The 26477-nt window shown below is 41.3% G+C and overlaps 1 protein-coding gene across 2 annotated transcripts in view; it reads right to left on the bottom strand.

Annotated features, from left to right (window-relative positions):
• Positions 1-26477, bottom strand: part of SMOX (spermine oxidase) — a 135686-nt gene that overhangs the window by 50269 nt on the left and 58940 nt on the right. For both annotated transcript variants that reach the window (XM_030191020.1, XM_030191019.1), the window contains 2 exons: positions 14764-14998; positions 11948-12174 (listed from right to left, as the gene is read on the bottom strand). In XM_030191020.1, the coding sequence (XP_030046880.1) occupies positions 11948-12174; positions 14764-14971 (435 nt within the window). In that variant the 5' untranslated portion in view covers positions 14972-14998. The remainder of the gene's footprint in view (positions 1-11947; positions 12175-14763; positions 14999-26477) is intronic.

Genomic DNA, 26477 nt, shown 5'->3' with positions numbered 1-26477 from the left:
TAAATTACTTGTGCATAGGAATTTCAGGGGGGGGGGGAGTTTTGGGCACAGCTGTGACGTGTGTTTGAAGCAAGGAGAACAGGAGACTGTAGGAGGCTATCTAGCCCATTATATGGGTGGAAGCCAGAAGGCAGAGTGCCACCACACTGGTTCACCCTAAACAATAGCAAATGCTATTGAAAACAATAGTAAAAGATTATTAGAAATAAGGGACTGCCTATGCGTGGTCCATCTGTAAAAAAGTCTAAAACTGTTCAAAGATTTTTTTTTTTTTTTACTTTGACAGCATTTTAATTTATTTGAAAGCTTCCCATATATAGATGTAACTATCATGAAATAAAAAATGAATATCACTAAACAGCTTCAATAATTATTGTAGCTGGTGGAAACATAACTAATAAAGGCTGTATTTTGTGCTCATTTTTCTACATTGTTCTATACAATACAGTAACATGGCCAAATTTCAGTGAGGATATCTTGTTTACTGATGGAATCATCTTAACTGTTGTTGTAATCTGCCTTTGGAAGCCAGGTGTTATAAAGATTGGAAGTAAAAACAAACTTTCCCTTTCATTAGAGCACATGGAATCACATCTTCACCTCATCTCTTTTCTAAAAATGGATTATTCTTTTCTGAGCATGTTTCTGGGACAAGTGGTTTTCATAAGTCAAATAATAAAAATAAATATTTTCTTTCATGCAGATCAATCATTTGTTTAAACATAACTAAATGGGCTATACGCCCCTAATGCATTCTTGGTTTTCTTATGCTTTGTTCTTTTGATGACTTATACTGTGCCAAAACTGGAAATACAGAGAGACAGAATAATAGAATTCAGTTACATCCAAAACTTATTAACATAATACTGTTCACATTTGGGTAATAACTAAGAAAATGTTGTTGAAAAATGACTTGAAGAAATAAATATATATCACAGAACTGGAAAAATGTTGGCACATTTAGACTGACTCTGGACTTCTGCATGAAGATAAGCTCTTCATTTTAAATAGTAGTAAAAAGCAATATTAAGTGCATTTTTATAATATACCACTGCATTCCACAAAACGAAAGGAGCAAACCATCTTTCTCTTTTGATATAGGCACAGGGAAGAAAAAAAATATTTTAATGCTCCCAGGTTTCAATCTAATTCATGTTTAATGTGGGATGTAAATGTCAAAAATAAGTAAATAGAAACTCTGAATGTTCAGAACCTGATTCTCATAACATGTCTGTTTTAGTGGCCCTTTACCAGGAGAAACAAATACCTGCATGGATCCCTATAACCAGCCCCTTCAAATGACACATTGATTCACAGCACAACAAAAACATGTTCATGTGCTACTGGGCAAAAACCATTTGTCCTATACTAAATTCAGTGTGCGTATTCCAAATCCTTAGTCAGAATTGTTGTAACACCTCAGGAAATTTTGTTATGCATAAGTTTGCCCAAATGAATTAAGCACTTGGAAAGCATTGAATAATTTTTTACAGAACGAGTTTTACTCCAACAATTACCTGATCTACCTCAAGTTTTCATAGTAAACAATATATGAAAATGTAATGCAATAACAAAATTTCAAAAAAGTCTCGCATTCCAGTTTAAAAGTCTTACTTCAGCAAGGCCCAGTACTGTTAAAAGTGCTTCAGGCATCTGCTTTTGCGTTTGTGACCGGTCATATTTTCCCGTTGCAAAAACCAGCAGTAGTCCCCCATCATGTTGGGATTCCAGCGGCCTTGATATCTGTTATCCATTGTAGACATGCCTTTATTTATTATTACATTTATATCCCACATTTTCCCACTGATCGCAGGCTCAAAGTGGCTTACAAAGTCTGTAGTGCAAGCTACAGTACAAGAAGAATAATTATACAAATTGAGAATAAGATATAAAATAACAATTAAACATCAAAAGGCAAGAGATAACAACAGTTAATTATTGTCCTTGGATCTGAATTTATAGAATTTATGGAACCTCTCTCCATGTTCTTCACTTACGTGTCCCAAATTGGGTGGGAAAAAGTCAAGATGGGAATGTAAGAAATGCATTTTCACTGACTTTCGGCAGCCAAGTTGTTCATATGCTTTAAGCATGCTACCTAGTTTTCAGCTCGTCTGTTCCCAAGGAAGTTCTGCACTACTAGCACAAATGCATCCCAAGCTGCAAGTTCCAGAGGGTTGAGTTTTGTTCTGAATGTGTCATCATGCATTAGTTTGTTGATTTCAGGGCCAATAAAAATTCCGGCCTTTATTTTAGCCTCAGTTTTCAGTGTGCTAAACATCTCCTTCAAATAATGAAAACCATTTCCATCACGATCAAGTGCAATTACAAAATTTTTTATTAAACCAAGTTTAATGTGAAGTGATGGAAGATAAACTTGAAGTAGATCGACTAGTGATTTGTGTTGTACATTGTACCGACCAACTGTGTGCTCGATTCTGAGAGGCCACTGTCTCATTTTGTAATGATTTTTGTCATCACGACTGTTCCATAGGCACAAGAAACATATATGCTTCGTGTACCCTAACTGTAGGCCAAGCAGCAGTGCTACCACTTTCAGGTCAGCACAAATATTCCATTTATGTTCAGAGTATTTGATCATTTTCAAAATTAACTCCATAGAAGCATGGGTCTCTTTCATTCCAACCCCATAAGCCAATGGAACAGATGGTTTTTCGTTACCATTGTGCAACAAGACAGCTTTCAAACTCGTTTTGCTAGAGTCTATGAATAGCCTCCATTCATCGGGAACATGTGCACCAACTCCATCATAAGACCATTTACATCAGTACAGAAACAGACATCGCTTTCCATTGCATAGTATGCAGCTAACTTGGTGTGTCAATGACGAAAGTGTGAAGTTGTGGTGCTTCGTTGTAGCAAATTCCATTCCCGAAGTCTAGAAGCTAGCAGTTCTGACTTTTCTTTAGATAATGACAGATCTCTTACCAGATCATCTAAATCTGATTGGCTCAGCAAGTGCAGCTGACCCTCCAGTTGTTCTGGATCAGGAAATACATCATGCCAATCAACATCTTCTTCTTCACCAGGATCAGAAGCGTCAGTTTCAATTGCCGTTCCTTCTTAATGAGGGGAAAGCACTGGATTCTCTACACCATGTGGTACTGGTTTAAGAGGAGACTCACAGGATACACAATTTGTGACTTGTTTCTCTTTGAATATCCGGCGATTTTAGTTCTGCAAAAATAACAGTCTGAATGGTGAATTTTCTGCTCACGCCAAACCATCAGCACTGCAAAAGCCATTCCTTTCCTTTTACCATTCAACCACTGCGTTAGCCCAGAGTAACACAGTGCAACAAACATGAGGTGCCCAGCTTTTATCTTGATCTCCAATTTGACAAAGTAATACTTGTAAGCAAGGCGCACTCACTTTGTCAGATTCTTGCGCTGATCATGAAGTAGTGTATTTGCCACATATGTAGCAGATATTGTCCGGATCATTAACACATTTGCATCTATCCATCTTGCCTTATATACTTACTGCTGACATCAGCCAATAGAACTGTCTGAGCGTGTCCGGACAGGTCCGGGCATGTCCGTTGGAATATTTCCAATATATAATGCATTAATATTATAAGTGAATAGGCGTTGCATGTATAACTTAAAATCTAGACGTGGCAGGCAAATTCAGAGTTCATATTTGGAATTGGCAGGTTCAATTTAGTATAAATCACATGTTTTTCTCTATGTGAAATTGTTTTATCATCATTTATTTGAAAACTATTAAATACGTTCTATTTTGAAATTTCAGTTTGGTTCCAGTTTTTGGATAGCCTGGCTCATATTCCCACCTTTTTTTATTTTCATTTTATGCTCCGTGGGATCTATTGAGTTCTCCACACGCGTGGATTCTCTTTAGACTTTCTCTCAGTAGCAAAATCATTGTTGCGTTATTACGATTTATAACAAATTACTACTCTACCTATGAAAAGTTATTCCATTATTATACTTCCTCTGTGTACATCCATATGCTGCAAAAGCTGGCATATTTGAAAATATAAGTGAGAGTAAATAAAAATGCTACCAACAATAAAGAATGACAACGTAGATACAGCAGCTCATAGGTCTGTTTGCATTGTTTGAGTGTACGCAGAATGACGGCTGTGCAAGAAAGGGGAAATACAGAGTAACCTAAGTAGCTTCGACTTTTTGACATCATGCCATCTCCTGTTCTCAATCAAATTTGAAGTACACACAGGGCTTAATTTCTGCTGCTCTGGAGTCTGAAAAGAAGTGGTAGAACTGCATTCCAGGCAGTTCCCCCTAAGATTTTCTGCTCTACACCCTTCCTTCCAGGCAAGCTGCAGGGAAGAAGGAGGAGGGGATGAACACTCAACAGTCCCTCCTCTTCTGTTGCACCTTTCTCCTGACACTTTTCTGACTTCACAGTTCAACTTCCTTTTTGTGTGAACTTAAGCCCAGAGTGCATGGGAACATTCACACCTTCAGAGCAGGTATCAATTTCTGCAAGAAAATGTGTGTACTACTGGGGATCACTGTACAAGCCTATTTTTTAGAAAAAGCTCATAGGTGCCTATATTGCCTATACAGAAGCCCTTTTCTGAAATTAACCCCCTATGAGTAACAGGGCACCTAAGGGAAATGTTCAAAAGGTGCCTATGAAAATCAGAATCGTTAACAGCTAACCTTCGCATCTATCAGAATTTTTACATGTGCCAGTGCAACTCTAATTGACCTCTGTCTTTCACAAATGTCCTCAGATCCTTTGGAAAATTGCTAACGTATCTTAAGTTTGGCCAGCATCTTTCCATGGTTGGCGGCAACACACAAATTCCAGTAATTCTTCAAACACATCATTGCATACAATTTTCCAGATTCTCAGGATTGCTCTTACTGCTAGAAAATAAACACAATCACTGTTGCTCATTGCTCTTAATTAAAAAAAAAAAAAAGGATTAAAAATGAGGAAAAATAATCTGGATCTTAGCTGCCAATTGGATTGGGTAAAGCAATTTTGTTTTTATCTTCGGCAAACTTCTTTTCAAACAGCAGCTGTGAATACTAAAGTAGCAAGTTAATAACCTAAAAGCAGATGTCTAGACAAAAAAAAAATTATACAGTTCTTACCACTGGTCAGTAAGCGAGCATGTGGCATGATGCCCAGATTACTGTGTACTATTAATCTTTTCTTGGTTACGCCATGATCACACCACCGGGTACTTCCCATGTTTCAGATACAGTAGTTGATGTTCCTGTATTTCTGAGATCGGTGCTGCTAAACTATCACAGCTCAGAGAGGCTCCCTCTAGACCACGTATGTTCTAGCACAAGGGTGGGCAACCTGCAGCTCATGGGGTGCATGTGGCCTAACAACAATTTTATGCAGCCTGCAAGCATATCTCCTCTCCCCCTTCTGGTCCCACAAGGCTGAAGAAAAGTACCTGGCCTAGTTCACTCAATATTGGCAATTAACTTTGGCACAGAGGAGCTTTGGTGACACATGCATGAAATCTCTGCTGGTCTCACCCCTTCTGACGCATTCCGTACACGCTGGGTATGTGTCAGTGGGACGGAACTAGCAGGGCCTTCGCGTATGTGACGCCAAGGCTCCTCTGCGCCAAAGTTAATTGCTGGTACTGAGCAAGCTGGTACTTTCCTTTGGTCCTATGAGGCTGGAAGGTACAGGAGATCTTCTTGTGGTGAGTAAGGGAAAGAGAGACAAGGAGTGATGTTTGGATTGGGTGAGATGGGGAGGTAGAGCGAGGAACTGCGGCACATGGACTGTGGGGGGTAGGAAGGAGAAAAATTCTGAAGACCATGGGGGTGGGGAAGGAAGATAGGGAAGAAGAGAAAAGGAGGAGGAGACCCACACACATAAACATACGAGCAGACTCTTAAATTTGCCCAGGAATATGCGCGTGTACAAGGTAGATGTTCAGATACATAGAGGCCACCAGAATAATTACGAACTCTGTAAACTGAACAGCTTATTAACCAAACTACAAAAAAAACAGGCACTCAAAGTTCCCATGTCTGCAACGAAGTGTCATGCAGAAAGTTCTCATTTTTAAAAAATAATTTTTATTAATAGCCTCAGAAACAGACTGCAATACACACAAAAAATATGAAATATAAGCAACAGCTCAACAATACAACATTGTTTGCATGAACGGTACAACTGATTATTCCCCCTCAAGACTCTATGGCAGTGGTTCCCAAACCTCATTCTGGGGGCACCCCAGCCAGTCATGTTTTCAGGATATCCACAATGAATATTCATAAGGGAGATTTGCATGCACTGCTTCCACTGCATGTAAATCTCTCATGAATATTCATTGTGGATAACATGAAAATCTGACTGGCAGGGTTGCCCCCAGGACCAGGTTTGGGAAACACTGCTCTATGGGTTACTATAGGTTTTTTGAAATTCATAAATCATTTAGCAGCTGCCTGTTTTTTCCAGATACATAACTCATGCCTTGTCAAAGGCCAAGGTAAATGTCCCCGTGTAACTGACTGTATTCCAGAATTGTGCGTGTTAAGTGCTGCACACACTTCTGACCTGCTTTTGCCCCATTCCATGCCCACAACCCTTCTCTTAGCAATTATGCATGTAACTGCTCTAACCTTAGTGCATAACTGCAAATAAGTGCCAATTAGCATGAATGAACACCAATTATAGTTAGTGCCATCAGTAGCCAGATTAATTTTTTAAAAGAGAAAGTTTGACCACATATCTCCATTACTGTTTAATCTTCATTGACTTCCAAATAGAGCCCAAATTACCTTTAAATTCATTTGCTTTAAAATCATGAATGGGCTGTTCCAGATGACTTTATACCTTTCTTTCCCTGGTAGTGGAGATACCTTCAGATTGAGAAGCAATCAGTGGTTGAATTTTCCTTCTTTTAAATTGGTTCATCTTTTTCTTGTCAGGTAGTCTTGGCTTGAATAATTTTCAATTGCAGATTAAACAGTCTTCTTCTTATATAATTTTTCATAGGTTACTATGGAACTTTGTAAGGCTAAGTGCTTTGAAAATGAGCCCCCAAGGGTCCATCGAGCCCAGCACCGTCACCGACAGCGGCTAAAAGAACAAGCAATTTGTCCCGCCCATCCTAGAAATACTGTATTCCCTCGTCCATTCAATAACATTCTATGGCTTTTTCCTCCAGGAAGCCGTCCAACCCTTTTTTGAAGTCCACTAAGTTAACCGCCTTAACCACCTTTTAAGGCATAAACCTCTTTGGATATGGCGCAAATGTCCTATTGTGGATTAAGAACTGGTTAAAAGACAGAAAACAGAGAGTAGGGTTAAATGGTCACTATTCTCAATGGAGAAGGGAAGATAGTGGGGTTCCCCAGGAGTCTGTGCTGTGACCGCTGCTTTTTAGCATATTTATCAATGATCTAGAGAGAGGAATAACTAGCGAGATAATTAATTTGCTGACGACTCAAAGTTGTTGAATCGCAAGAAGATTGTGAAAAATTGCAAGAGGACCTTACAAGACTGGGAGTCCGAGCATCCAAATGGAAGATGACATTTAATATGAGCAAGTGCAAAGTGATGCATGTGGGAAAGAGGAACCTAAACTATAGCTATGTGATGCAAGGTTCCACATTAGGAGTCACTGCCCAGGAAAAGGATCTAGGTGTCATTATTGGTAATACATTGAAACCCTCTTCTCAGCGTACAGCAGCAGCTAAGAATGCTTTAGGAAAGGAATGGAAAACAAAAATAAGAATGTTAAGCCTTTGTATCTCTTCATGGTGCGACCGCACCTCAAATACTCTGTGCAATTCTGGTCACTGCATCTCAAAAAAGATATATCAGAAAAGGGACAGAGAAGGGCAACGAAAATGATAAAGGAGATGGGATGACTTCTCTATAAAGAAAGGTTAAAGCAGTTAGGGCTCTTCAGCTTGGAGAAAAGATGGCTGAGGGGAGATATGATAGAGGCCTACAAAACACTGAGTGGAGTGGAACAGATAGACGTGAATCGATGTTTACTCTTTCCAAAAATACTAGGACTAGGGGGCATGCAATAAAGCTACTAAGTAGTAAATTTAAAACAAATCTTCATTCAAGGTGTAATTAAACTTAAATTCGTTGCCAGAGAATATGGTAAAAGCAGTTAAGCTTAACAGGGTTTAAAAAAAAAAAAAAAGGTTTGGATAATTTCCTAAAATAAAAGTCCATAAGCCATTATTAAGATGGACTATGAGAATCCACAGGATAAACAGCATAAAATCTGTTTTACTGTTCTGGGATCTTGCCAGGTACTTGACCTGGATTGTCCACTGTTGCAATTGGATGTGCACCCAATTTACATGTGCACCTTGAGTAACGTGCCAATCAATTATAATTGACTGATATCAATTATCTCTAATTGGCAATAACTGGAATTTATGCATACTTCTTTTTAGATGTACTCTAAAAAGAGGCGTGCGTAAATTCTAACGCGAGTACCTGAAAAGGGAGCGCAGCCATGGAAGGAATGTGGGTATGTCGAGGGTGTTCCTCAAATTTACATGTGTGGTTATAGAATTGGGGGGGGGGGGGGGGGGGCAGGGAACGCCTACATTTAGGAGCGGGTATTTAAACCAGGATTTCAGTGGCGTAAATGGCTGCACCTAAATGTAGGTGCGTTCCCCGGCCCTTTGCGCCTAATTTTGGGCTCGGTTTATAGAATAGCATTAAGTGCTTTTTTTGGATGTGTCTATATTTTAGACACCATTTACAGAATCTGGTCTTAAGTGCAAAAATGTGTGCCTAAGCTTAAAAAATGGGGGGAATGTTGTCTTAATACAAGAAAAATGCAAAATCAAACCCCACATTCCTTGGTAAAAAAAAAATATATCATATCCTATCACCAGGGGAAGCCGTTTGGGCAGTTACACCTTGTTACTGGGAAGTACACAGCAAGCAAGCTGGACAAGCAAGCTGAGTATTCCTACTAAAAAAAATTTTTTTAAAACGTTTAAAGTTAAGTTCACGTTTTTTCTTTAACATTGTGCACTATATTATTTGTTAGCACTTGCTGATTCAGGCAATAGCACTTACACTTATGAATAAGAGTTAGCCCTATGAAAGATGTGCTATGCCACCTGGCAAATCCAATGATATTGCCTTAAAATAGGTGGATATTTCTGAGGGTACTCTTAAAAAATATTAAGATATTTATCAACTTATAACATGAGTTGTCGTATAAGCAGGGCCGTGCCAACACGGTAAGCGAGGTAAGCATGGCAGGAGGGCGCCATCCTCTGGGGGGCGCCCCGCCGCACCATGCTTACCTCGCCCTCTTCTCCCCAGATCCTTTTCCTTTTTGTTTAAATTTACCTCTGTCCGGCGGCAGCGTAGCGTTAGTGAGGAGGCGGCGCTCCCCCGCCCCGACATGTCAGTCTTCCCTTCGCTCAATTCCGCCTTCTTATGACATCAGAAATGACATCAGAAGAAGGCGGGACACTGAGCGAAGGGAAGACTGACACGTCGGGGCGGGGGAGCGCCGCCTCCTTCTCACTAACGCTACGCTGCCGCCAGACAGAGGTAAATTTAAACAAAAAAAAAAAAAGGAAAAGGATCTGGGGAGAAGAGGGCGGGTAGTGTAGCGATCGTTTTCGGGGGGGGGGGGGGGCAACTGCAGGGGGGCGCCGGAGACCCTAGGCACGGCCCTGCGTATAAGCATTTAAAAGTTTTTCACTTTACACTGCTGTGAGCCTGTTTCATGTTTTTTCAACAGCATAGATCTTTGGTTTTTAGTAGTATATGTCTTAATACAAGAGGCATAACTTAAGTGCCTCATTACACCAAAAGTGCCTCATTAAAAGAGATTAGCCTCCATGATTTTATTAATGAATTGTAGTGGGATATTAAGATGAACAGGGCCGAGGTTTGGAAAGGGTAGACTGCCACTGTGGGAACTGCTCAGGGCTTCAATGCCAACCTGACAGACAGGTTCCTCTCTGCCGCTTTCATTTCTGGTAACCAGTCTGGGCGGTAGGTTCAGTATAGAGAGTCCTGCCATTCTACCGGTACCCAGTACACACTGCATGTCACAAAATATGGGAAACCATAAATGAGTAAACTGAGCGAACACTGGGTATTAACATATATAAATGTGGTGTTCAATGTAGAAACTGTATTAATCAGATGCAAATGAATGTCATAAGCCTACCCTGGAGAGTGATGTATCTGCTTAATCGTATGGAACATATTTATTTTATTTCAGCTTGATTGCTGCTCTATTGCTCACTCCATCATTGAAACCCAAAGAAAATTGCAATCCTTTCTAGATAACATACAACCTAAATGCAGAGAATTTTACAATATAAAAAACCCTCACATCATACATCAAATTCCATAACGCAATCCCCAAATAACAAAGCTGTCAATGCACAGGGCCCTATGATCCTACTGGATCAGCCACAGGGTTCATTCTATGTGAAGATGTACAATGTTGTGATGGATGAAAAGCCTGAGAAATGCAACAGAAACCGCCTAAAGGTTAGGTCAGGATGACGGAAGAACTCTCTGAAGGGTAAACGCAGAAAGGCAGGCTGACACGTCGCAGAAGAGGTGAAGAACTTGAGCAGATGTCAGATGAACACAGAAATGAGAAGGGAGAAAGGGGAGAAGACTCTAGAGAGTAGAGTAGATGCAGAGAGACCCACTCCTTAGACACCTAGGGGCCAAAGCAGAAATTAACATCAGTTCCAAGGATGAGGCCAGCACAAGTATTTCTAACTCTACCATTTAAGCATCAAACTGCATCAAACAAATCGCTTTATTAAACTTGCCATCCAAAATGGAAATGGGGAAAGAACAGTCCCTAAGGCAGCTCCATTGGATGTTCACTTATACAGACTGTAGTTTTGTTTTTAAAATATTGTTCAATTGTATATTCAGCTGGGAAAATCCTTACTTAGCATAATGGAAATTAAAGTAACCCTTTGAGTCTACCTAAAGGGCATGAAATAATGAACTCCTGCTGCCAACATCATCTAACTCCAGTTCCTATGGCCTAGGTCTTCACTCTCAGTCCAGGGCTCCTAGTGGTCAGATTTTCATGATATATCCTTAATGAATATGCACGAGTGAGATTTGTATGTAATACAGGTAGTAGACATGAATATCTCTTCCATGCATATTCATTAAAGAAATCAAACATCTGACCTGTTGACAGTCCTCGAGGATTGTGAGCAAAGACCGAAGTCCTATGCTATCTAGAGTGCTCTGGTTTTGGCAGGAAAGAGTGGGCTAAGATTATCTCATAAAACCTAAACACAGCTTTGTTTAACGACAGAACCGGGACTGTGAGGTGCAAAAAGCAACAGATGTAATGGTTTGTCTTGGGCTGCGCTACAAGGTTTACCCCCAAAACAGTCTCAAAGTCAGCAAAGTTTATAAACTGTCTCTCTCTCTCTTCTGTTAATACAAAATATCAAAAAGGTTTCATCTACCTCTCTACCCTGTGATCCTCTAAGCAATACAGACTCTCTATCCTGTGATCCTGACTCTTGCAATGTCTTTGCCTCTGGCAACCTTTTTATACAGGTAGCATATGACAGGCGTGGAGTTCTGGCTCTCCCTCATCTCAGGACTATCCCAGCAGCCTTCTAACTAATGGTAAATCCCTTCCCCACTTTCTGCTTTTCCCCCGGGTACTGCTCTTGGATACTCTCCATGAACTTGAATGTCCCAGATAGCTACAATATATTTTCCTAGCTGTTTCTTATAATTTGGGATGCATTCGTCTTCGGAAATGTTATAAACTAAAATATGATGGCACTTTACTAAAAGTCTGAATAAATGAAGTTATATCAGGCAAGTTGATAGATTCTGGCCTTTGGACTAAAACTACATTTACAGGCAAATTCTCATCATATTTTAAACCAAATGAGAGAAGTTATTTGCTAGCAGAAACATACACCCAGATTCACCATCCCAAATATCCACACACCTCGTTGTACAAATCACTGAATTCTTCAACCAAATCTTTCGGAATCCTTTGGCCATTGTTTGTGAGGTAATGGGCCACTCCATTTTTGGAATAAAGACTGATGCGACCAACACTTCTCTCCCCATCTGTAGTCTCTTCCAGCAAGCCATTGTCTTCTGCTAGATGATAAATCGGGTTGCCATTTGAACCATGGATCCACGTAGCTCCCAGTTCAAAGACTGCTTGTCCTGAGAATAGTAAAATGCAGAAAATTTAGTGGCTCCATTACACTTTAGTATCTTCCACCTGTTTTGATTTTAAATTGATGCCAAAAGGTGCAAGGGACCACACTCTAAGAATATGCATTTTCATTAACTTGGTACATACCCTGAAGTTTGCAGACTAAAGGCCTATGTGACTAGATAGGTATTAGCTGGTTATTCATATTCTATAAGGCTGCAAGTTTTTCAAGCTGATGTTTCTAAGCAACGCCCTACGGTTTCCTCTTCTACAGGCTCACGTATCTCAAGAAATTTAGCTAAGCAAAACTGAATTTGACCTCTAAACAGCAACAAGAACCCTAATTTGTACATCTTTGTGTGGCTCAGAAGCTACAAAACATGCAGTGAATACAGGAAATTAAGTTTACATTCTGGCACAATATTTAAATACTTGTAAGCAGCATATTATCTGAGTGCTGGTTACCCATTTGAGATGAAGTGCTAGAAACAATGCTCTATGGAGCCAAGGTTATTCATAGCCCGATTCATCCGTGTATACATGCTGATGTTAGCATTACCTAAAATACTAGAATAGAATAACTCTTAGTCATCACTAGCAGTTCTTGAAGGACTCCAACTGCCCTAGGAAATATGAATGAGAGAGACTGTATGCAAGTCTCTCTCATGCATATTTATTATAGATATCCTGACAACCTGACAGCTCTTGAAAACTAGGCATGAAGACCAAAGGAATAGACATTTTAGAAAGGCCGCCCATGTTTAGAACTGGGTTTTACACATGGAAAGAGATGTTTCTAAAGTAATAAGAGGCGTATTTTCAAATCTAAGTGCTTTGAAAATGAGCCCCCAAGTCAAATGCACATATAGATGTAGGCTGGACAGCAGTCCTATGCATACTTATTCATTTACCTAGGCATTTCCAAAGGCAGACTCTAGTGGAGTTTAGGGTTTACATGCATGTTTAGCAAATTTCCTAGCAGATATTAAACAATGAGGTTTCTATTATTATCTCTGAAAGCTTGCGTCTTTATTAATCTCCTAGAGCATTGTAATCGGCAGAGAGGATTCCACTACATGCGTCTTCATTTCATGTGGTAAAAAAATTAGACCATCAGTCCTCATTGTTAATACTGTTGCTCCCAAACTTTGGAATTCTGTGCTATTAAAGTTGAGAACACCTCGCAATATGGAAAAATTTAACATGGAATTAAAAACTATGCTGTTTCAACAGGCATACAGCATACGACAAGCCTAGTGAGCTCATGTTTATATCACAGGATGGAAATTGACACTGTTTATCAAACATATTTGAAGTCTGACAAGCCTAATACTTGTACCAGATGATGAAAGCTGACAGTTTTAGTGACGTTAATTTATTAATTTTTATATTGTATTGTCTTAGTATGCTTTTGATATTTGATTATGTATGTTTTAATTGTAATCCACCGAGAATTTTTAAATCATACGGTTAAAAAATAAAAATAAATAAATTATATATGTTTACCCCTGCTCCAGGCTAGCAGCACTGGTGATGAAGAACAAGTAAGGTTTTCAACCGACAGATTTTCTGAGTCTTCTGCCTGTTGCAAGCAAGTGCTCAGGCAAAATAACTTGATCAATGGCAGATGGCACTATTATGGAATACAATCCTTTGCAAAATAAAGCTGGTGACTTATAACAAAAGGTTAGCCACCGAGAGTTTATTTTGGAAAATCTTGGACTGTTTGATAACCCTTAAAAATATCACAACTTGGGATAATTTAAAGTCTGGACTGAAAAATGAAAAACAATTCTAAACACTTAAAGGACAACCCCAACTAGCACCTACACGCGTATGCACACTATGCGATATTCATTGTGCATTATGCTCCGGTTTACCAAGCAGAGCTAGCAGCTGTCCATGCGCTAGTACCGACATGGCCCATTCACATTGTGTGCATGATCATTTCAGTGAAACGGAGCATATGACGACACTTCGCGCATGCTCAATTTCATTAAAACAAGTGTGCACACGTTGCGACTTGAGGTGAAGAGCAGGGCAGACAATGTAGCGGAGACCAGCGCTGGACAAACGCTTCAGCTGGTGGGGGTTGGGGAACCCATCTGCCAAGGTATGTGAGGAGGCAGCTGTAAGGCGGGCCAAAGTGTGCCCCCTACTTTGGTCTCTGGACCCCCTGCACATCGAGGTCTGGCTATACCACTGTTTTAACACATTAGTGCCCAATGCTCCTAGATGTGGGAACAAATATGGGAACATTGGGCACTAATGGGTTAATGGTGATTATCTCCAAGGAGCCCTTTTACTAAAGCTTAGTGCATACTTTAGCGTGCTTAAGCTTTAGTAAAAGGGGTTCCTAACTCATCAATCATAATATCACAGTTTACAACAGTTACCCTCTTCTCCTACAGCGTCACTAGCTTCCATAGATTTCAGTTATCGACTTATTGCTCAGACTAATATAATCACAACATTTCAACTCTTCTAGAGCAAACACCAAAATGCCTTCTCATTTGGAAATCAGCAGGATGAGATCCTTCAAACCGCCAACATAAAGACCACAATCCAAAGTTCTGTAAATTAAAAGCCTTCTTTACCAAGTTTCACACTCTGCACTCTGCCTCCGATTCTGTCAGATGCCTCAAGGATTGTTACATCTGTAAAACCTTTCTCCAAGAGGGATTTTGTAGCCGATAGGCCTGCAAGCCCAGCACCAATAACTACTATTCGAGGCTGTCGTCTTCTCCGTAGGCCACTACTAAGAGGATCATCAGTGCTGTCTGAAGATGTTTCACAACTTTGCATGCCGTCCAAGCTCTCTTTTTATGGGACCTAGATGAAGAGAAGAAAAAATTATACGGTTTATGAACAAACCTAGGATTCTACCCTTAAATACAAAAGCAGTTTCTCCAGCCTAAGAAAATAAGTACAGGATCTTCTTAAAAACATCCACAAAATTCCAAAGAGTACATCATTTTGGGCAACTGTGAAATAAAATCCTCCTTGAAATAGCAAAAAGTGCAAAACTAGCTTTAAAAAAAGCAGGTTGCCTGTAATACAATCAGGGATATTTACTAAAAGGATGCAAGGAGGTTGATCCACCTCCTGTAACTCTTGCCTTTTCTAAGTGGTGGGTATGTTGTGCTTCTGAGCTGCTGCAAAACCAGACAGGGAAAATTCTCTCATACAATGGGTATTTACTTTATAAAAAGAGGAACACAGGCAGATTTTGTCCTGCCCCAAGGCACACCCAAACCACATCTTCTTGAAACCTCTGTAGTGTGGATCTCCACTTGTAAATGATTGTGGAAAGCTATCTACACGAGTAATTGCCACAAGCTTCTAAAATAATCCCAAATATATATACAAACATTTGCAGCATTCTAAAAACAGACGATCAAAATTTGGTTTATAAAAAAAAGGTTATGGAGGAATTCATAATTAGATTTTAGGGTCCTTACTAAGATGTGCTAATGATAAGAGGTACAAATACCCACTTTGTACTTTTTATAGTCTTCAAGCCAGTTCTAACATCAAGAGGCCCATAGGCATATACCCCGAGATCCTATATAGCGCGACATACGTTGTGCAAGCAAATCAGGTTGTATTCTGCGCGCAACTTAATTAGCTAAGCCAATCAGCACTAATTGCCAATTAAAAAGCAATGACATTAACTGGCATTAATTAGAATTTACAAGCACAACTAAGTGTATCCTGTAACTTGATGTGCGTAAATTCTAAGGCACAAAGCTGAAAAGGAAGCATGGCTATGAGTGTGGAATGGGCAGGTCGTGGGCATTTCTAAAATCTATGTGCGTTGTTATAGAATACACCCCAGCAGTGCCTAATTTAGGCATCAGCATTTACATCAAGTTTTACTTCGCATAACTGGCTGTGACTAAATTTAGTTACACGGACAGGCAACCACTCAAGTTTAGGCATATTCTATAAAAGCATGCTTAAATTTAGGTGTACTTTACAGAATACACCTAGGTGTGGTTTTTTTCGATGCTGATTTTTTTTTTTAGACGTGATATATAGATAAGATGCCCATTATGGTTAGATTAATTAGCACACGCTAATCATTAGAGTGTGCTAAATCCATTAATGCACTTTAATAAAAGGACGCCTTAGTTTTTAAATCTATGGGAAGAGAGTTCCATATCTGAGAGGCTCTGCTTTCAAGGAGCTAATTTCATAACAGAACACCTATTTGAAAAGTCCAAAAAAGGTGCCTATTTTAACAAGGCAATACAGGTGCTTATGTACCTTCATAAAACAAACTTGTGTATTAACTCCCAGTAGGACTAAAAATTCTCTTGCACAAAGTTTGCACCTGCTCTGGAGGTGTGAATATCTGCATATTTTCTGGAGTGTGCTCATGTATTTTATAAATGGACATGTGCACACTGCAACTCTGCTCAAACAGAACTCTTGGGAATGCCTTATATGCATGTTTACCCTGAATTATAAACAAAAAATATATATTCTTTAACATTACCCACAAGTGCAGTCTACAATCTTGTTTAGAACGCAAAGATCATCACAAAATCTACAGTTCTACATAAACAAATAAGAAATTAATCACGTAACACCCCTCCTGAAAGCAGCCCATTGGCATCCCCTTCCTCACCATTTTATCTATAAATCATGCTCTTGGTCTTTAAAATTCTTCAATCAGGTGAACGAACCAGAATATCTCTCATCTGCTTATCACACATACAACCACTAGAACATTACGCTTGAATTTCCAAAATCTGCTCACGGTTCCAACCTTTCAAGAAATATTCAACCAACACACCAGAAAAGCAATCTTCTCAGTCCAAGCCCTCAAGCATTGGAATACGTTGCCCAGCACTTCTGTCAAAAAAACCTCTCTTTTGAATTACAAAACTAGCCATAAAACATTCCTTTCAAGATGCATACTCTTAGTTCTATTTTGGGTTCAAGCAGAGATCAGCCTCAGCCCACTTCCTCTATTATCCCCTCTCCTTTTCCTATAAATTAATTTAGTTCCACCCCTCCCCTTTCTTCTTCTTTATTTTCCGCAAGCTCTCTCTCTCCCTCCACCTTTAAACTATGTAGTCTGTAAGCCGCCCAGGCATCCCCTTGATGGGCAGGGTAGTAAGTCAATAAATAAACTTGAAATTGGTAATTCACACATTACTTCTTAACACGCTTTAGTAATAGAGCCCCATAGTAATTTAAACAACTCTGGCAAAGCAAAATGATTACAAGTAGCCCTTTTTCGATGCAGTTTTTTGCAGCATCCAATCATGAAAGGAACTTTTTGCACAAGTCCCAAATAAACAGTGCAATCCACTGCTGTTTGCTTCCTTCACAGGTCCAATCCTTTCTATCACAGCACTCCGTTTCTACAGCTTAAACACTGGCTCCCTTTATCTGCGAGTATTCAATTTAAAGTCTTCACGCTCATCTTTAAGGGTCAGCTCCTTCATCCCATCTTCTTATCCCTTATGCCCCACTCCCCAGCCTATTTGTTCGCTGCACAAAGATTTACTCTTCCCTCTCCCTCTGACATTTGCCTTGACATCACTCGAGTTACATGGGAAGTAAACTATGGAATTCTTTGACTACTCAGCTCCACTTAAACACTCTTACACCAAATTTAAAACTGCACTGAAGACACATCTATTCACTCTGCCTTTCCATATTCCATAGCCTCTTGCCCCTCCTTCTTTTCCTTTACTTATCTTGTAAACCACATAGAAACCAGCAATGGCAAATGTAATATATAGAAACATAGAAAAATGTAGGCAGATAAAAACCATATGGCCTATCCAGTCTACCCATCCATGCCATCTACTCGCTATCATTCCCTTAGAGATCCTATGTACTTGTCCCAAGCTCTCTTGAATTCAGATACTGTTTTCATCCACACTACTTCCACATAGAGGCCTTTCCACAAATTCACCATCCTTTCCGTGAAGAAGTATTTCCTTAGGTTACTTCTAAAGACCTTTCTCCTTTCATCTTCATCCTATGCCCTCTCGATCCGTTGTAAATTATCAAACAAACCACCTTACAGTAATCCAGTGCTATGTGGTGAATTACAGATACACCCATATTTAAACTAAAGGAATCTAAATCACAAATTTATGAATAATGATTTTTGGTAACTGTTGATGACTTCTCATCTACAAAAGCAACAGAGTTAACAGTAACTTCCAGGTTCTTAATCTTAGCAGACTTAAAGCCCACTTTAGGCCACTATTTAACCTTGCCTCCCACACAGAGCATCAGTTTTTCCTGGGCTCAGCTTAACCTTTACTCTTACCCACTCGGTAACTCTGAAATGATGTCTTAGGAACTGAATGTCCCTCCAAAGAAGTTTCACAGGGGAATAACTGGCTTTTGTCACGAGTATTGATGCATGGATACTATCACAAAGCCATACGGCTATAAAAACAACATTTAGAGGACAATGATGATCCTTACACAATGCCACATACTATGCAGCAGAAAGGAGAAAGTTTGGCCATTGTTCTTGTTGTGCAAACGCAGAGTACGCCGATACTCTCCACTATCAGATTCAACTACAGCCCTGCTTCCAAAAGTATTTTCATCAACTTAGATATGCAGTTATTTGCCTCCCCAAGGATTTTACCTCAAAAAGGATTAACACCAGCTTATAGAAAGCCTAAGTCTGGGTATGTTCTCCCCCCCCCCCCCCCCTTCGAGCTCTCAATTTCAGATGACAGAAGTTTAAGCTCACACATCCACCATTCACTTTAATTTTATTGTATCTGATTACACTAGAATGGAAAATACTAATCACCAAATATCAAGAAAGAATTGTGATAAAAAGAATTCCATCTTCTCTCGTCACTCTTGAAAAGACACCCAGTTCCCACAGCGTAACACAGAAAATGATACATAACGACAAAAATGGCCCATCCAGACTGCTAAGTGGCACATTGCCCACTTTGGGCAGATGACTATATAAGTTACATAAGTATTGCCATACTGGGACAGACTGAAGGTCCATCAAGTTCACCATCTTGTTTCCAACATTGGCCAATCCAGGTTACAAGTAACTGGCATGATCCCAAAACAGTACAATACATTTTATGCTGCTTATCCTAGAAATAAGCAGTGGATTTTCCCCAAGTCCATTTTAATAACAACCCATGGACTTTTCTTTTAGGAAACTAACCAAACCTTTTTTAAACACTGCTAAGCTGCTTTGCCACATTCTCTGGCAACAAATTCCAGAGTTTAATTACACATTCAATGAAGCAATATTTTCTTCTATTTGTTTTAAATTTACTACTTTGTAGCTTCATTATGTGTCCCCTAGTCCTAGTATTTTTGGAAGGAGTAAACAAGTGATCCACGTCTACCCGTTCCACTCCACTAATTTTATAGACCTCTATCATACCTCCTCTCAGCCAACTTTTCTCCAAGTTGAAAAGCCCTAACCGCTTTAGCCTTTCCTCATAGGGAAGTTGTCCCATCCCCTTTATCATTTTTGTCACCCTTCTCTGTACCTTTTCTGAGATGCGGTGACCAGAATTGCACATAATATTTGAGGTGTGGTCACACCATGGAGCGATACAAAGGCATTATAACATCCTCATTTTTGTACTCCATGCCTTTCCTAATAATACCTAACATTCTATTTGCCTTCTTAGCTGCTGCTGCACACTGGAGGATTTCAACATATCATCAACAAGGACGCCAAGATCCCTTTCCTGGTTGGTGACTCAATGTGGAACCTTGTATCACGTAGCTATAGTTCAGGTTCCTCTTTCCCACATGCATCACTTTGCACTTGCTCACATTAAAATGTCATCTGCCATTTGGATGCTCAGTCTCCCAGTCTTGTAAGGTCCTCTTGTAATTTTTCAAAATCCTCTTACAATTTAACAACTTTGAATAAGTTTGTGTAATCAGCAAATTTAATTACCTCACTAGTTATTCCCATCTGCAGATCATTTATAAATATGTTAAAAAGCAGAGGTTCCAGCACAGACCCCTGGGGAACCCCACTATCTACCCTTTTCTATTGAGAATACTGACCATTCAACCCTACTCTCTGTTTTCTATCTGACAAACATGGTGGCCGAAGATGGTTCAGTCCCCCACGTAGAAAACGAACATCTGGGTGTGTGGCGATCGAGGAGCCGTGCAGACGGTCCTGAAAATAGGCCAAGGCTACCACTTGAACCAAAGAGCTCAAGGACAGAGACTTCTTGAGACCATCACGTAGAAAGGCCAGGATAACAGTCAATGACGCTGAAGCCGTCGAGACTCCCGATGAGAAGCACCAAGATTCAAATGTGCGCCAGACTCAAGCATACACTGTGTAAGTAGAGTGCTTCCTCGCCTGCAGCATGGTAGCAATGAGTGTCTGAGTAACCTTTCCGCCTCAAACACATCGTTTCAAGGGCCAAGCCCATAAGACAAAAAGGGGAGAGATCCTCCATCATGATGGGTCCCTGAATCAGAAGGCCGCCTGGAGTAGACAGTCGTAGGGGGGCGATCGGCCAAGAGTTTGATGAGATCCGCTTACCATGGACACCAGGACCAATCCAGGTCTACCAGGATCACCCAACCCAGATACCTGGGGATGCGGCCCACCACTCACCCCCACCATGGGCCACGGCGGGAAGAGACAAGGAAAACTCAAGGACCAACTTTGGAGAAGAACATTGATCCCCTCCAACCTAAATTCCCTACCTCTGCCAAAGAAGTAGGGTACTTTCGCATTGGCTTTGTTTGCTATGAGATCCATCACCAGAATCCCCCAATGATCTTTTATCTGTTCGAAAGCCTTTGTTGAGAGCTCCCATTCTCCCGGGTCCAGCTTGTTCCAACTGAGGAAGTCCGCCTGCACATTTACAGAACTCACAATGCGTGCCAAAAGGAAGGCCAGGTGCACCTCCTGCGCCAGAGGCGCACTGTTGATGCCCCCTTGTCTGCTCACGTGAGCTACCACCGTCATACTGTCCAAAAGAACTCGCACAGGATGACCCCGAAGGAGCATCACAAACTCCCAGAGTGCTAAGCGAACTGCTCACTGCTCCAACCAGTTGATGGACCAGGTCGCTTCTACTGAGGACCAGGTCCCCGGGTCATCTGCCCGAGGCAATGGGTCTCCCAGCCAGAAAGGCAGGCGTCCGTGGTAATGACCACCCAGTCGGGTACCGCTAGTGGGAAGCCCCTTTGCATGTTCTCCAGGATCAGCCACCAATGTATCGCCCACCTGGAACAAAGTGTCCATGGCACCCTGACCATGTAATCCTCCAAGAGAGGAGACCACCAGCTGTGGCCTGAGCAATGACAACAAAGGGGCTGCATGTGGCTCCTGGCCCACAAACCCACATCCAATTTGATTGCCATGGACCCCAACGCCTGTAAATAATCCCAGGCCCGCGGCACTGGCATCCACAACAAGCTCTCCAACTGGTTCTGGAGCCGTAGCTTGTGAACTGCCAGCAGGAACACCATCCCTGCCTGAGTGTCCAATATCACGCCTAGGTAGCCTGCACACTGCCAGCAGGAACACCGTCCCCACCTGAGTGTTGAATATCACGCCTAAGTACTCTAGAGACTGCGAGGGAGACAGGTGGCATTTGGACAAACTGATCACCCAGCCTAGGGACTGCGAAAGACTGATGACTGTCCGTCACCTTGAGACTCTTCTCTCAAGACAACACCCAAATGAGCCAATCATCCAAACAGAGATGTACCTGAACCCCCTCCTTCCGGAGGCAGGCCACGAAGACCACCATGATTGTGGAAAATGTCCAGGGCGCCGTAGCAAGCCCAAGTGCTGACCAACCACCACAAAGTGAAGGAAACACTGATAAGGCGGCCAAATAGGAATGTGTAAATAGCCTCCTTGAGATTGAGGGCTGTCGAACTCCCCCAGCTGCACTGTGGCAATAACTGAATGCAAGGTTTCCATACGGAAATGGCGAACCCACAAGGCCTTGTTTACAAACTTGAGGTCCAGAACATGGAGAGTCTCCCTTTTTGGGGACCACGAAGTAAATAGAATAACAACCTAGGCCAAGCTCTTCCGGGGCACAAGTCATACTGCACCTAGCCACTGCAAGTCTGCAAGGGTCGCTCAAACCGCCTTCACTTTAGCGGCAGTCTTGCAGGAAGAATCTAGGAAAAAATCCACCACGGGGCGTGTGAACTCGTGTTTGTAGCTGTCCCGGATGACTTCCAAGACCCACTCATCGAAGGTTACGCTGGTCCATTCCCCTGGGAAGTGGAATAGCCGTCCCTCAACAACCGGTAGAGGATGGACTAGGGCCCCATCATTGGGAATCTTTAGATGGAAGCCGTCTCCTAGAGGCAGGAGTCGAATTATGGTGCTCTTCATGAAAGGGCTGCGTTTTCTGCAGAAAGCAAGTTCTTTGAAGGCCCCAGAGCGCCCTGGACGATAGGGTTTCACCTCCCTGACCCGAGAGCGGGACATGCCAATAAGCAAGCCTGTCCTGGATTTATCTTCAGGCAGGTGCTGGCCCTTAGAATCGCCTAGCACCTTAATCTTTCCCAGATCTTCCCCGAAGAAAAGATTCCCTTGGAAGGGCAGTCATGCAAGGAATGATTTAAAAGCCACACCTGCTGCCCAATGTCCCAACCAAATCCAGTGGTGTGCCGTGACTGCCAATGAAACCTCTTTGGCTGAAGCCCATAGCAGACCCGCCAAGTATGCCAGCCCAGATTCCACAGCCGGCAAAAAGGCAATGAGTTCCTCCGCCAAGGCAGTCTTCTGGACCCACAAAAAGTATGCCCAGGCTGCATACGGGTCACACACTGATACCTGAAAACTTATGCTGCCACCTCAAAAGAAAGTTTGAGAGACAACTCTAGCTTACGGTCCTGCGGGTCCTTAAGCGCCAAACCAACCTCAACCGGTAGTGTGGTCTTTTTAGTGACTGCCATAATCAAAGAATCCACCGTGGACAGCCTTAGGGACTCCAAATCCAACGCTAGCAAACAGTAGAGGCACGTCATCACCCGTGCTACCCTCAGTCCTGTGTCTGGCATATCCTACTGCTCCAAGATAAGGACTTTCATAGCCTCATGAATATGAAAAGATTTTGTGGAGCTCTTGGTCCCAGACATAATAGAAGGGATGGGCGGAAGAACAGACGCGGGCTCAGGTGAAGAAATATTCAAAATCTTCAGTGCACGGACTATAAGGGCGGGAAGTTCATCTCTCCAAAACAGATGTGCCGCCATGGGGTCATCCCACTCCTCTAGCAACAGTTCTCTCCCTCCATAAAGTCCACAGACCCTGGAGGGGAGTCCCCAGGAAGGAGGGAGTCATCCGTGTCAGACGCAATTGAAACGTCACCCAGATCCAAAGCCTCCACCTTTGGCCGCTTGGGCAGAAGAGGCTGCTGAAAGGAAAGAGGTCCTGGGGCAGAGGGGAAGGTGTCAGGACACTGAGGGACCCCTGCACACTTTAGCAGGAAAGTTTTGTGCATTAAACACAAACTCTGGCGAGAAAGGAATACCATCGTCCCCAGCATCCTCCGAAGGAACCCCTCTCAAGCTGGGGTCCAGGCAGGGCAGGAGCGAGCTCCATCCGATACTGACACGCTGCCATGTGTTGTGGTGAACGAGGTGGAACAGAAAAGATGACGCCCACAGGGGTGCGCATAACTTGCAGGCCTGAGCTTCCTGCCAAGACTCAATCCACCTGCTGCATGTGCGCACGCTTCACAACCTCCTCCCCACACCCCCAATGCTGCTCTCCATTTCCCACACCGGGAGCAGCGTTTCGCATCGCACCTTTTACGCCGACATAAAGAGGGCCGAGCTTCCCGAAGAGACTACTTCCCCCGTGCCAATCTCCCAGCATTGCACAGCGCTTCTCAGTCTGTGTGTGGGTTTTGTTTTGATTTTTTTTTTCAACTGCACCTGTTAGACAGAGAGAATATCAAGGTTAAAGCTGGCTGCACATATAAAAAATCTCTGAAGTTCTCTCCACCTGCTGGTGGAAGGACATAACCCACAAGTCTCTGGATTGATCTGTGGGATACTATGGAAATAAGTATTAACGACAACTGTCTACCTTCACCAGCATTCAAAGAAAATCCTCACGTTCACTGGAACCTATGCTGCAAGCATACTCACACATCACTAAATCTATTTAATTACACACGGATACAGAAGTTGTACAAATTAAAGTATTTATTAGCACACTACATGTCTCAAAAAAAAAAATCCTCTCTGGAAACAAAAGCCGTGTCCTGCTGTTGCTGCAACCGCTGCATCCGGGGTTGGAGAGAGGCTGTTCTGTTGAACTCAGAAGAAAAGGCGTATCAGGACCATACTGAAAGAGAAAAAGCAAAATTACTCAAGGTAAAACTCAGACACCACCACCTGCAAAGCAGGAAAGAAGGCAACATAAGATCTCTATTAGAAAAATAGTTATATCTATTCATCTCCAGAGTAAACCTATGGAAACACAGGCAGGCATTCATTCACTCATGACATACACAGTAGGGCACCAACCCTTTGGACAGTCTGCAGCAGTTCTTGGTGGATGGGGTGGAGGGAGAGGGAGGAAGTGAAATGAGGATAAGAAGCGGCTAACAGTTACACTACAAAGGAAGAACAAATAACACAAACACAAAGGATGTTCAAGAAAAGACAAAGCTCACAATTTTCACTAATAGAACAACGGCAAGTAATATAACAGACTACTCAGGAACCAGAGAAACAGCATGTGCCCTTCTAGTGCACTCAGAGGACTATGCCAAAAGACAGCAAACACACAAAAAGAAAAAGCAAGAGGAGCAGGACCAAATGTCACAAACAAGATAACATAACGTATCACAGAGGAAGTATCCTTAACAGAAACAGACTTCCCATGAATGAATAAGACAACATAGAAAAGAAAATTCCAATGGAACCGGAACTTCTCCACTAGCCATATTTCTAATAAATATTGGAGCTTTTATCACATGCTCTTTTAGCAGGATTTTTAAACCTTATTTCATGACTTTTGAACTGTCTACAGCTGTTATATGCTGGATGTATTATGGTACTTTCTTTGGATGCATTATACAATTTGGCGTATAGGCTTTATGTAGTTTTGAACCATGAAAGGGTAATGTGGAAATCAGCTGCATAATACTGTTATATTAGCAATATGGGATTGGGATCTTCATTTGACACCCCTAGCCCAAAACGCTGCCCTAAGCAATGGCCAATGGTAAACAAAATAAGGAAAAACAGATTTGGGCAAAAGCACTTCTCTCCCTTTCTACAACAGCATTTGGACCTAAAAAGTTTGATTCCTATTCCATTGAGACCAAAATGAAGGAAATAAGTTTGCACTATTTGTGTTGAGAGTTTAACATTTCCCCTTGAGACAGCTTTTAGCATAAGCAGCAGAACAGGTTGGGTCAATGGGACCATTGATAGACCAATATTTTGCCCAACATAGAATCAGCAATTAGAGTTTTTTGGGTGCTGTCACAGATCGGTTTGTTTGGCCCTATAACCAAAAAGGTGCTCCACTGCCCCTGGCTCTTAGAACTAAACAGATAATTTCAGGACACTGGATTTAAGGAGCACTGAAAGATAAGGCTTTGAATTTAAGGATGCCAAAATTAGATACTAAAAGCACTGGATTTAAGGAGCCTTTTAATATTTTGAATGTTATTTGAATGTTCTAATGCATGCTTATTAGGTGTCATTAGTATTATGCTGACATCAGTTATCTCTGTTATTTGAATTTCAGTGCTGTTAAATCTGCATATCTTTTATACTGTTTTATGGTAGCCCTATCACTACGTTTCAATTTGCCGTTTTCAAGTCTACCTCATTAATTGTATTTATATTTGGTCATTTTACTATTGTTATGCTGTTAACAAAATTATAAGTTTTATGTTAAATTGTAGCTGCTGTACACCACCTTGGGTGAATTGCTTCATAAAGGCAGTTAGTAAATCACAAATAAAACATTCTGAATGTCCTTTTCTGTCCTCTAGCAATGCTGCTGCTTTAAAGTAACAATAGAAAGTTATTTCTATCAATACCTTTGCATAAGTTTTATATTTCTTTGTAAAATTTTACAGGGCAATATATTTTTCTTAACACTGTAAAAAAAGAATTTCTTTTCAGAACTGTAAGCTACTTAAAGTGATTTGACAATCAAGGAGGTATACTATACAGCCTGTAATTTTTTCTTTCCATTTCAAGGAAGACCATTTAAAAATGTAATTTTTTTCCAGAACAGAACAAAGAATCTATGAATAAAAGATTTAGGGGCTCATTTTCAAAACAGAGAAAATGTCCAAAAAAACCAGCA

This window comes from Microcaecilia unicolor, chromosome 2, assembly GCF_901765095.1.
Source record: "Microcaecilia unicolor chromosome 2, aMicUni1.1, whole genome shotgun sequence".
NCBI lineage: Eukaryota > Metazoa > Chordata > Amphibia > Gymnophiona > Siphonopidae > Microcaecilia > Microcaecilia unicolor.
Note: the sequence above shows the minus strand (reverse complement) of the source record. Positions and strands in the feature narration are given on the sequence as shown.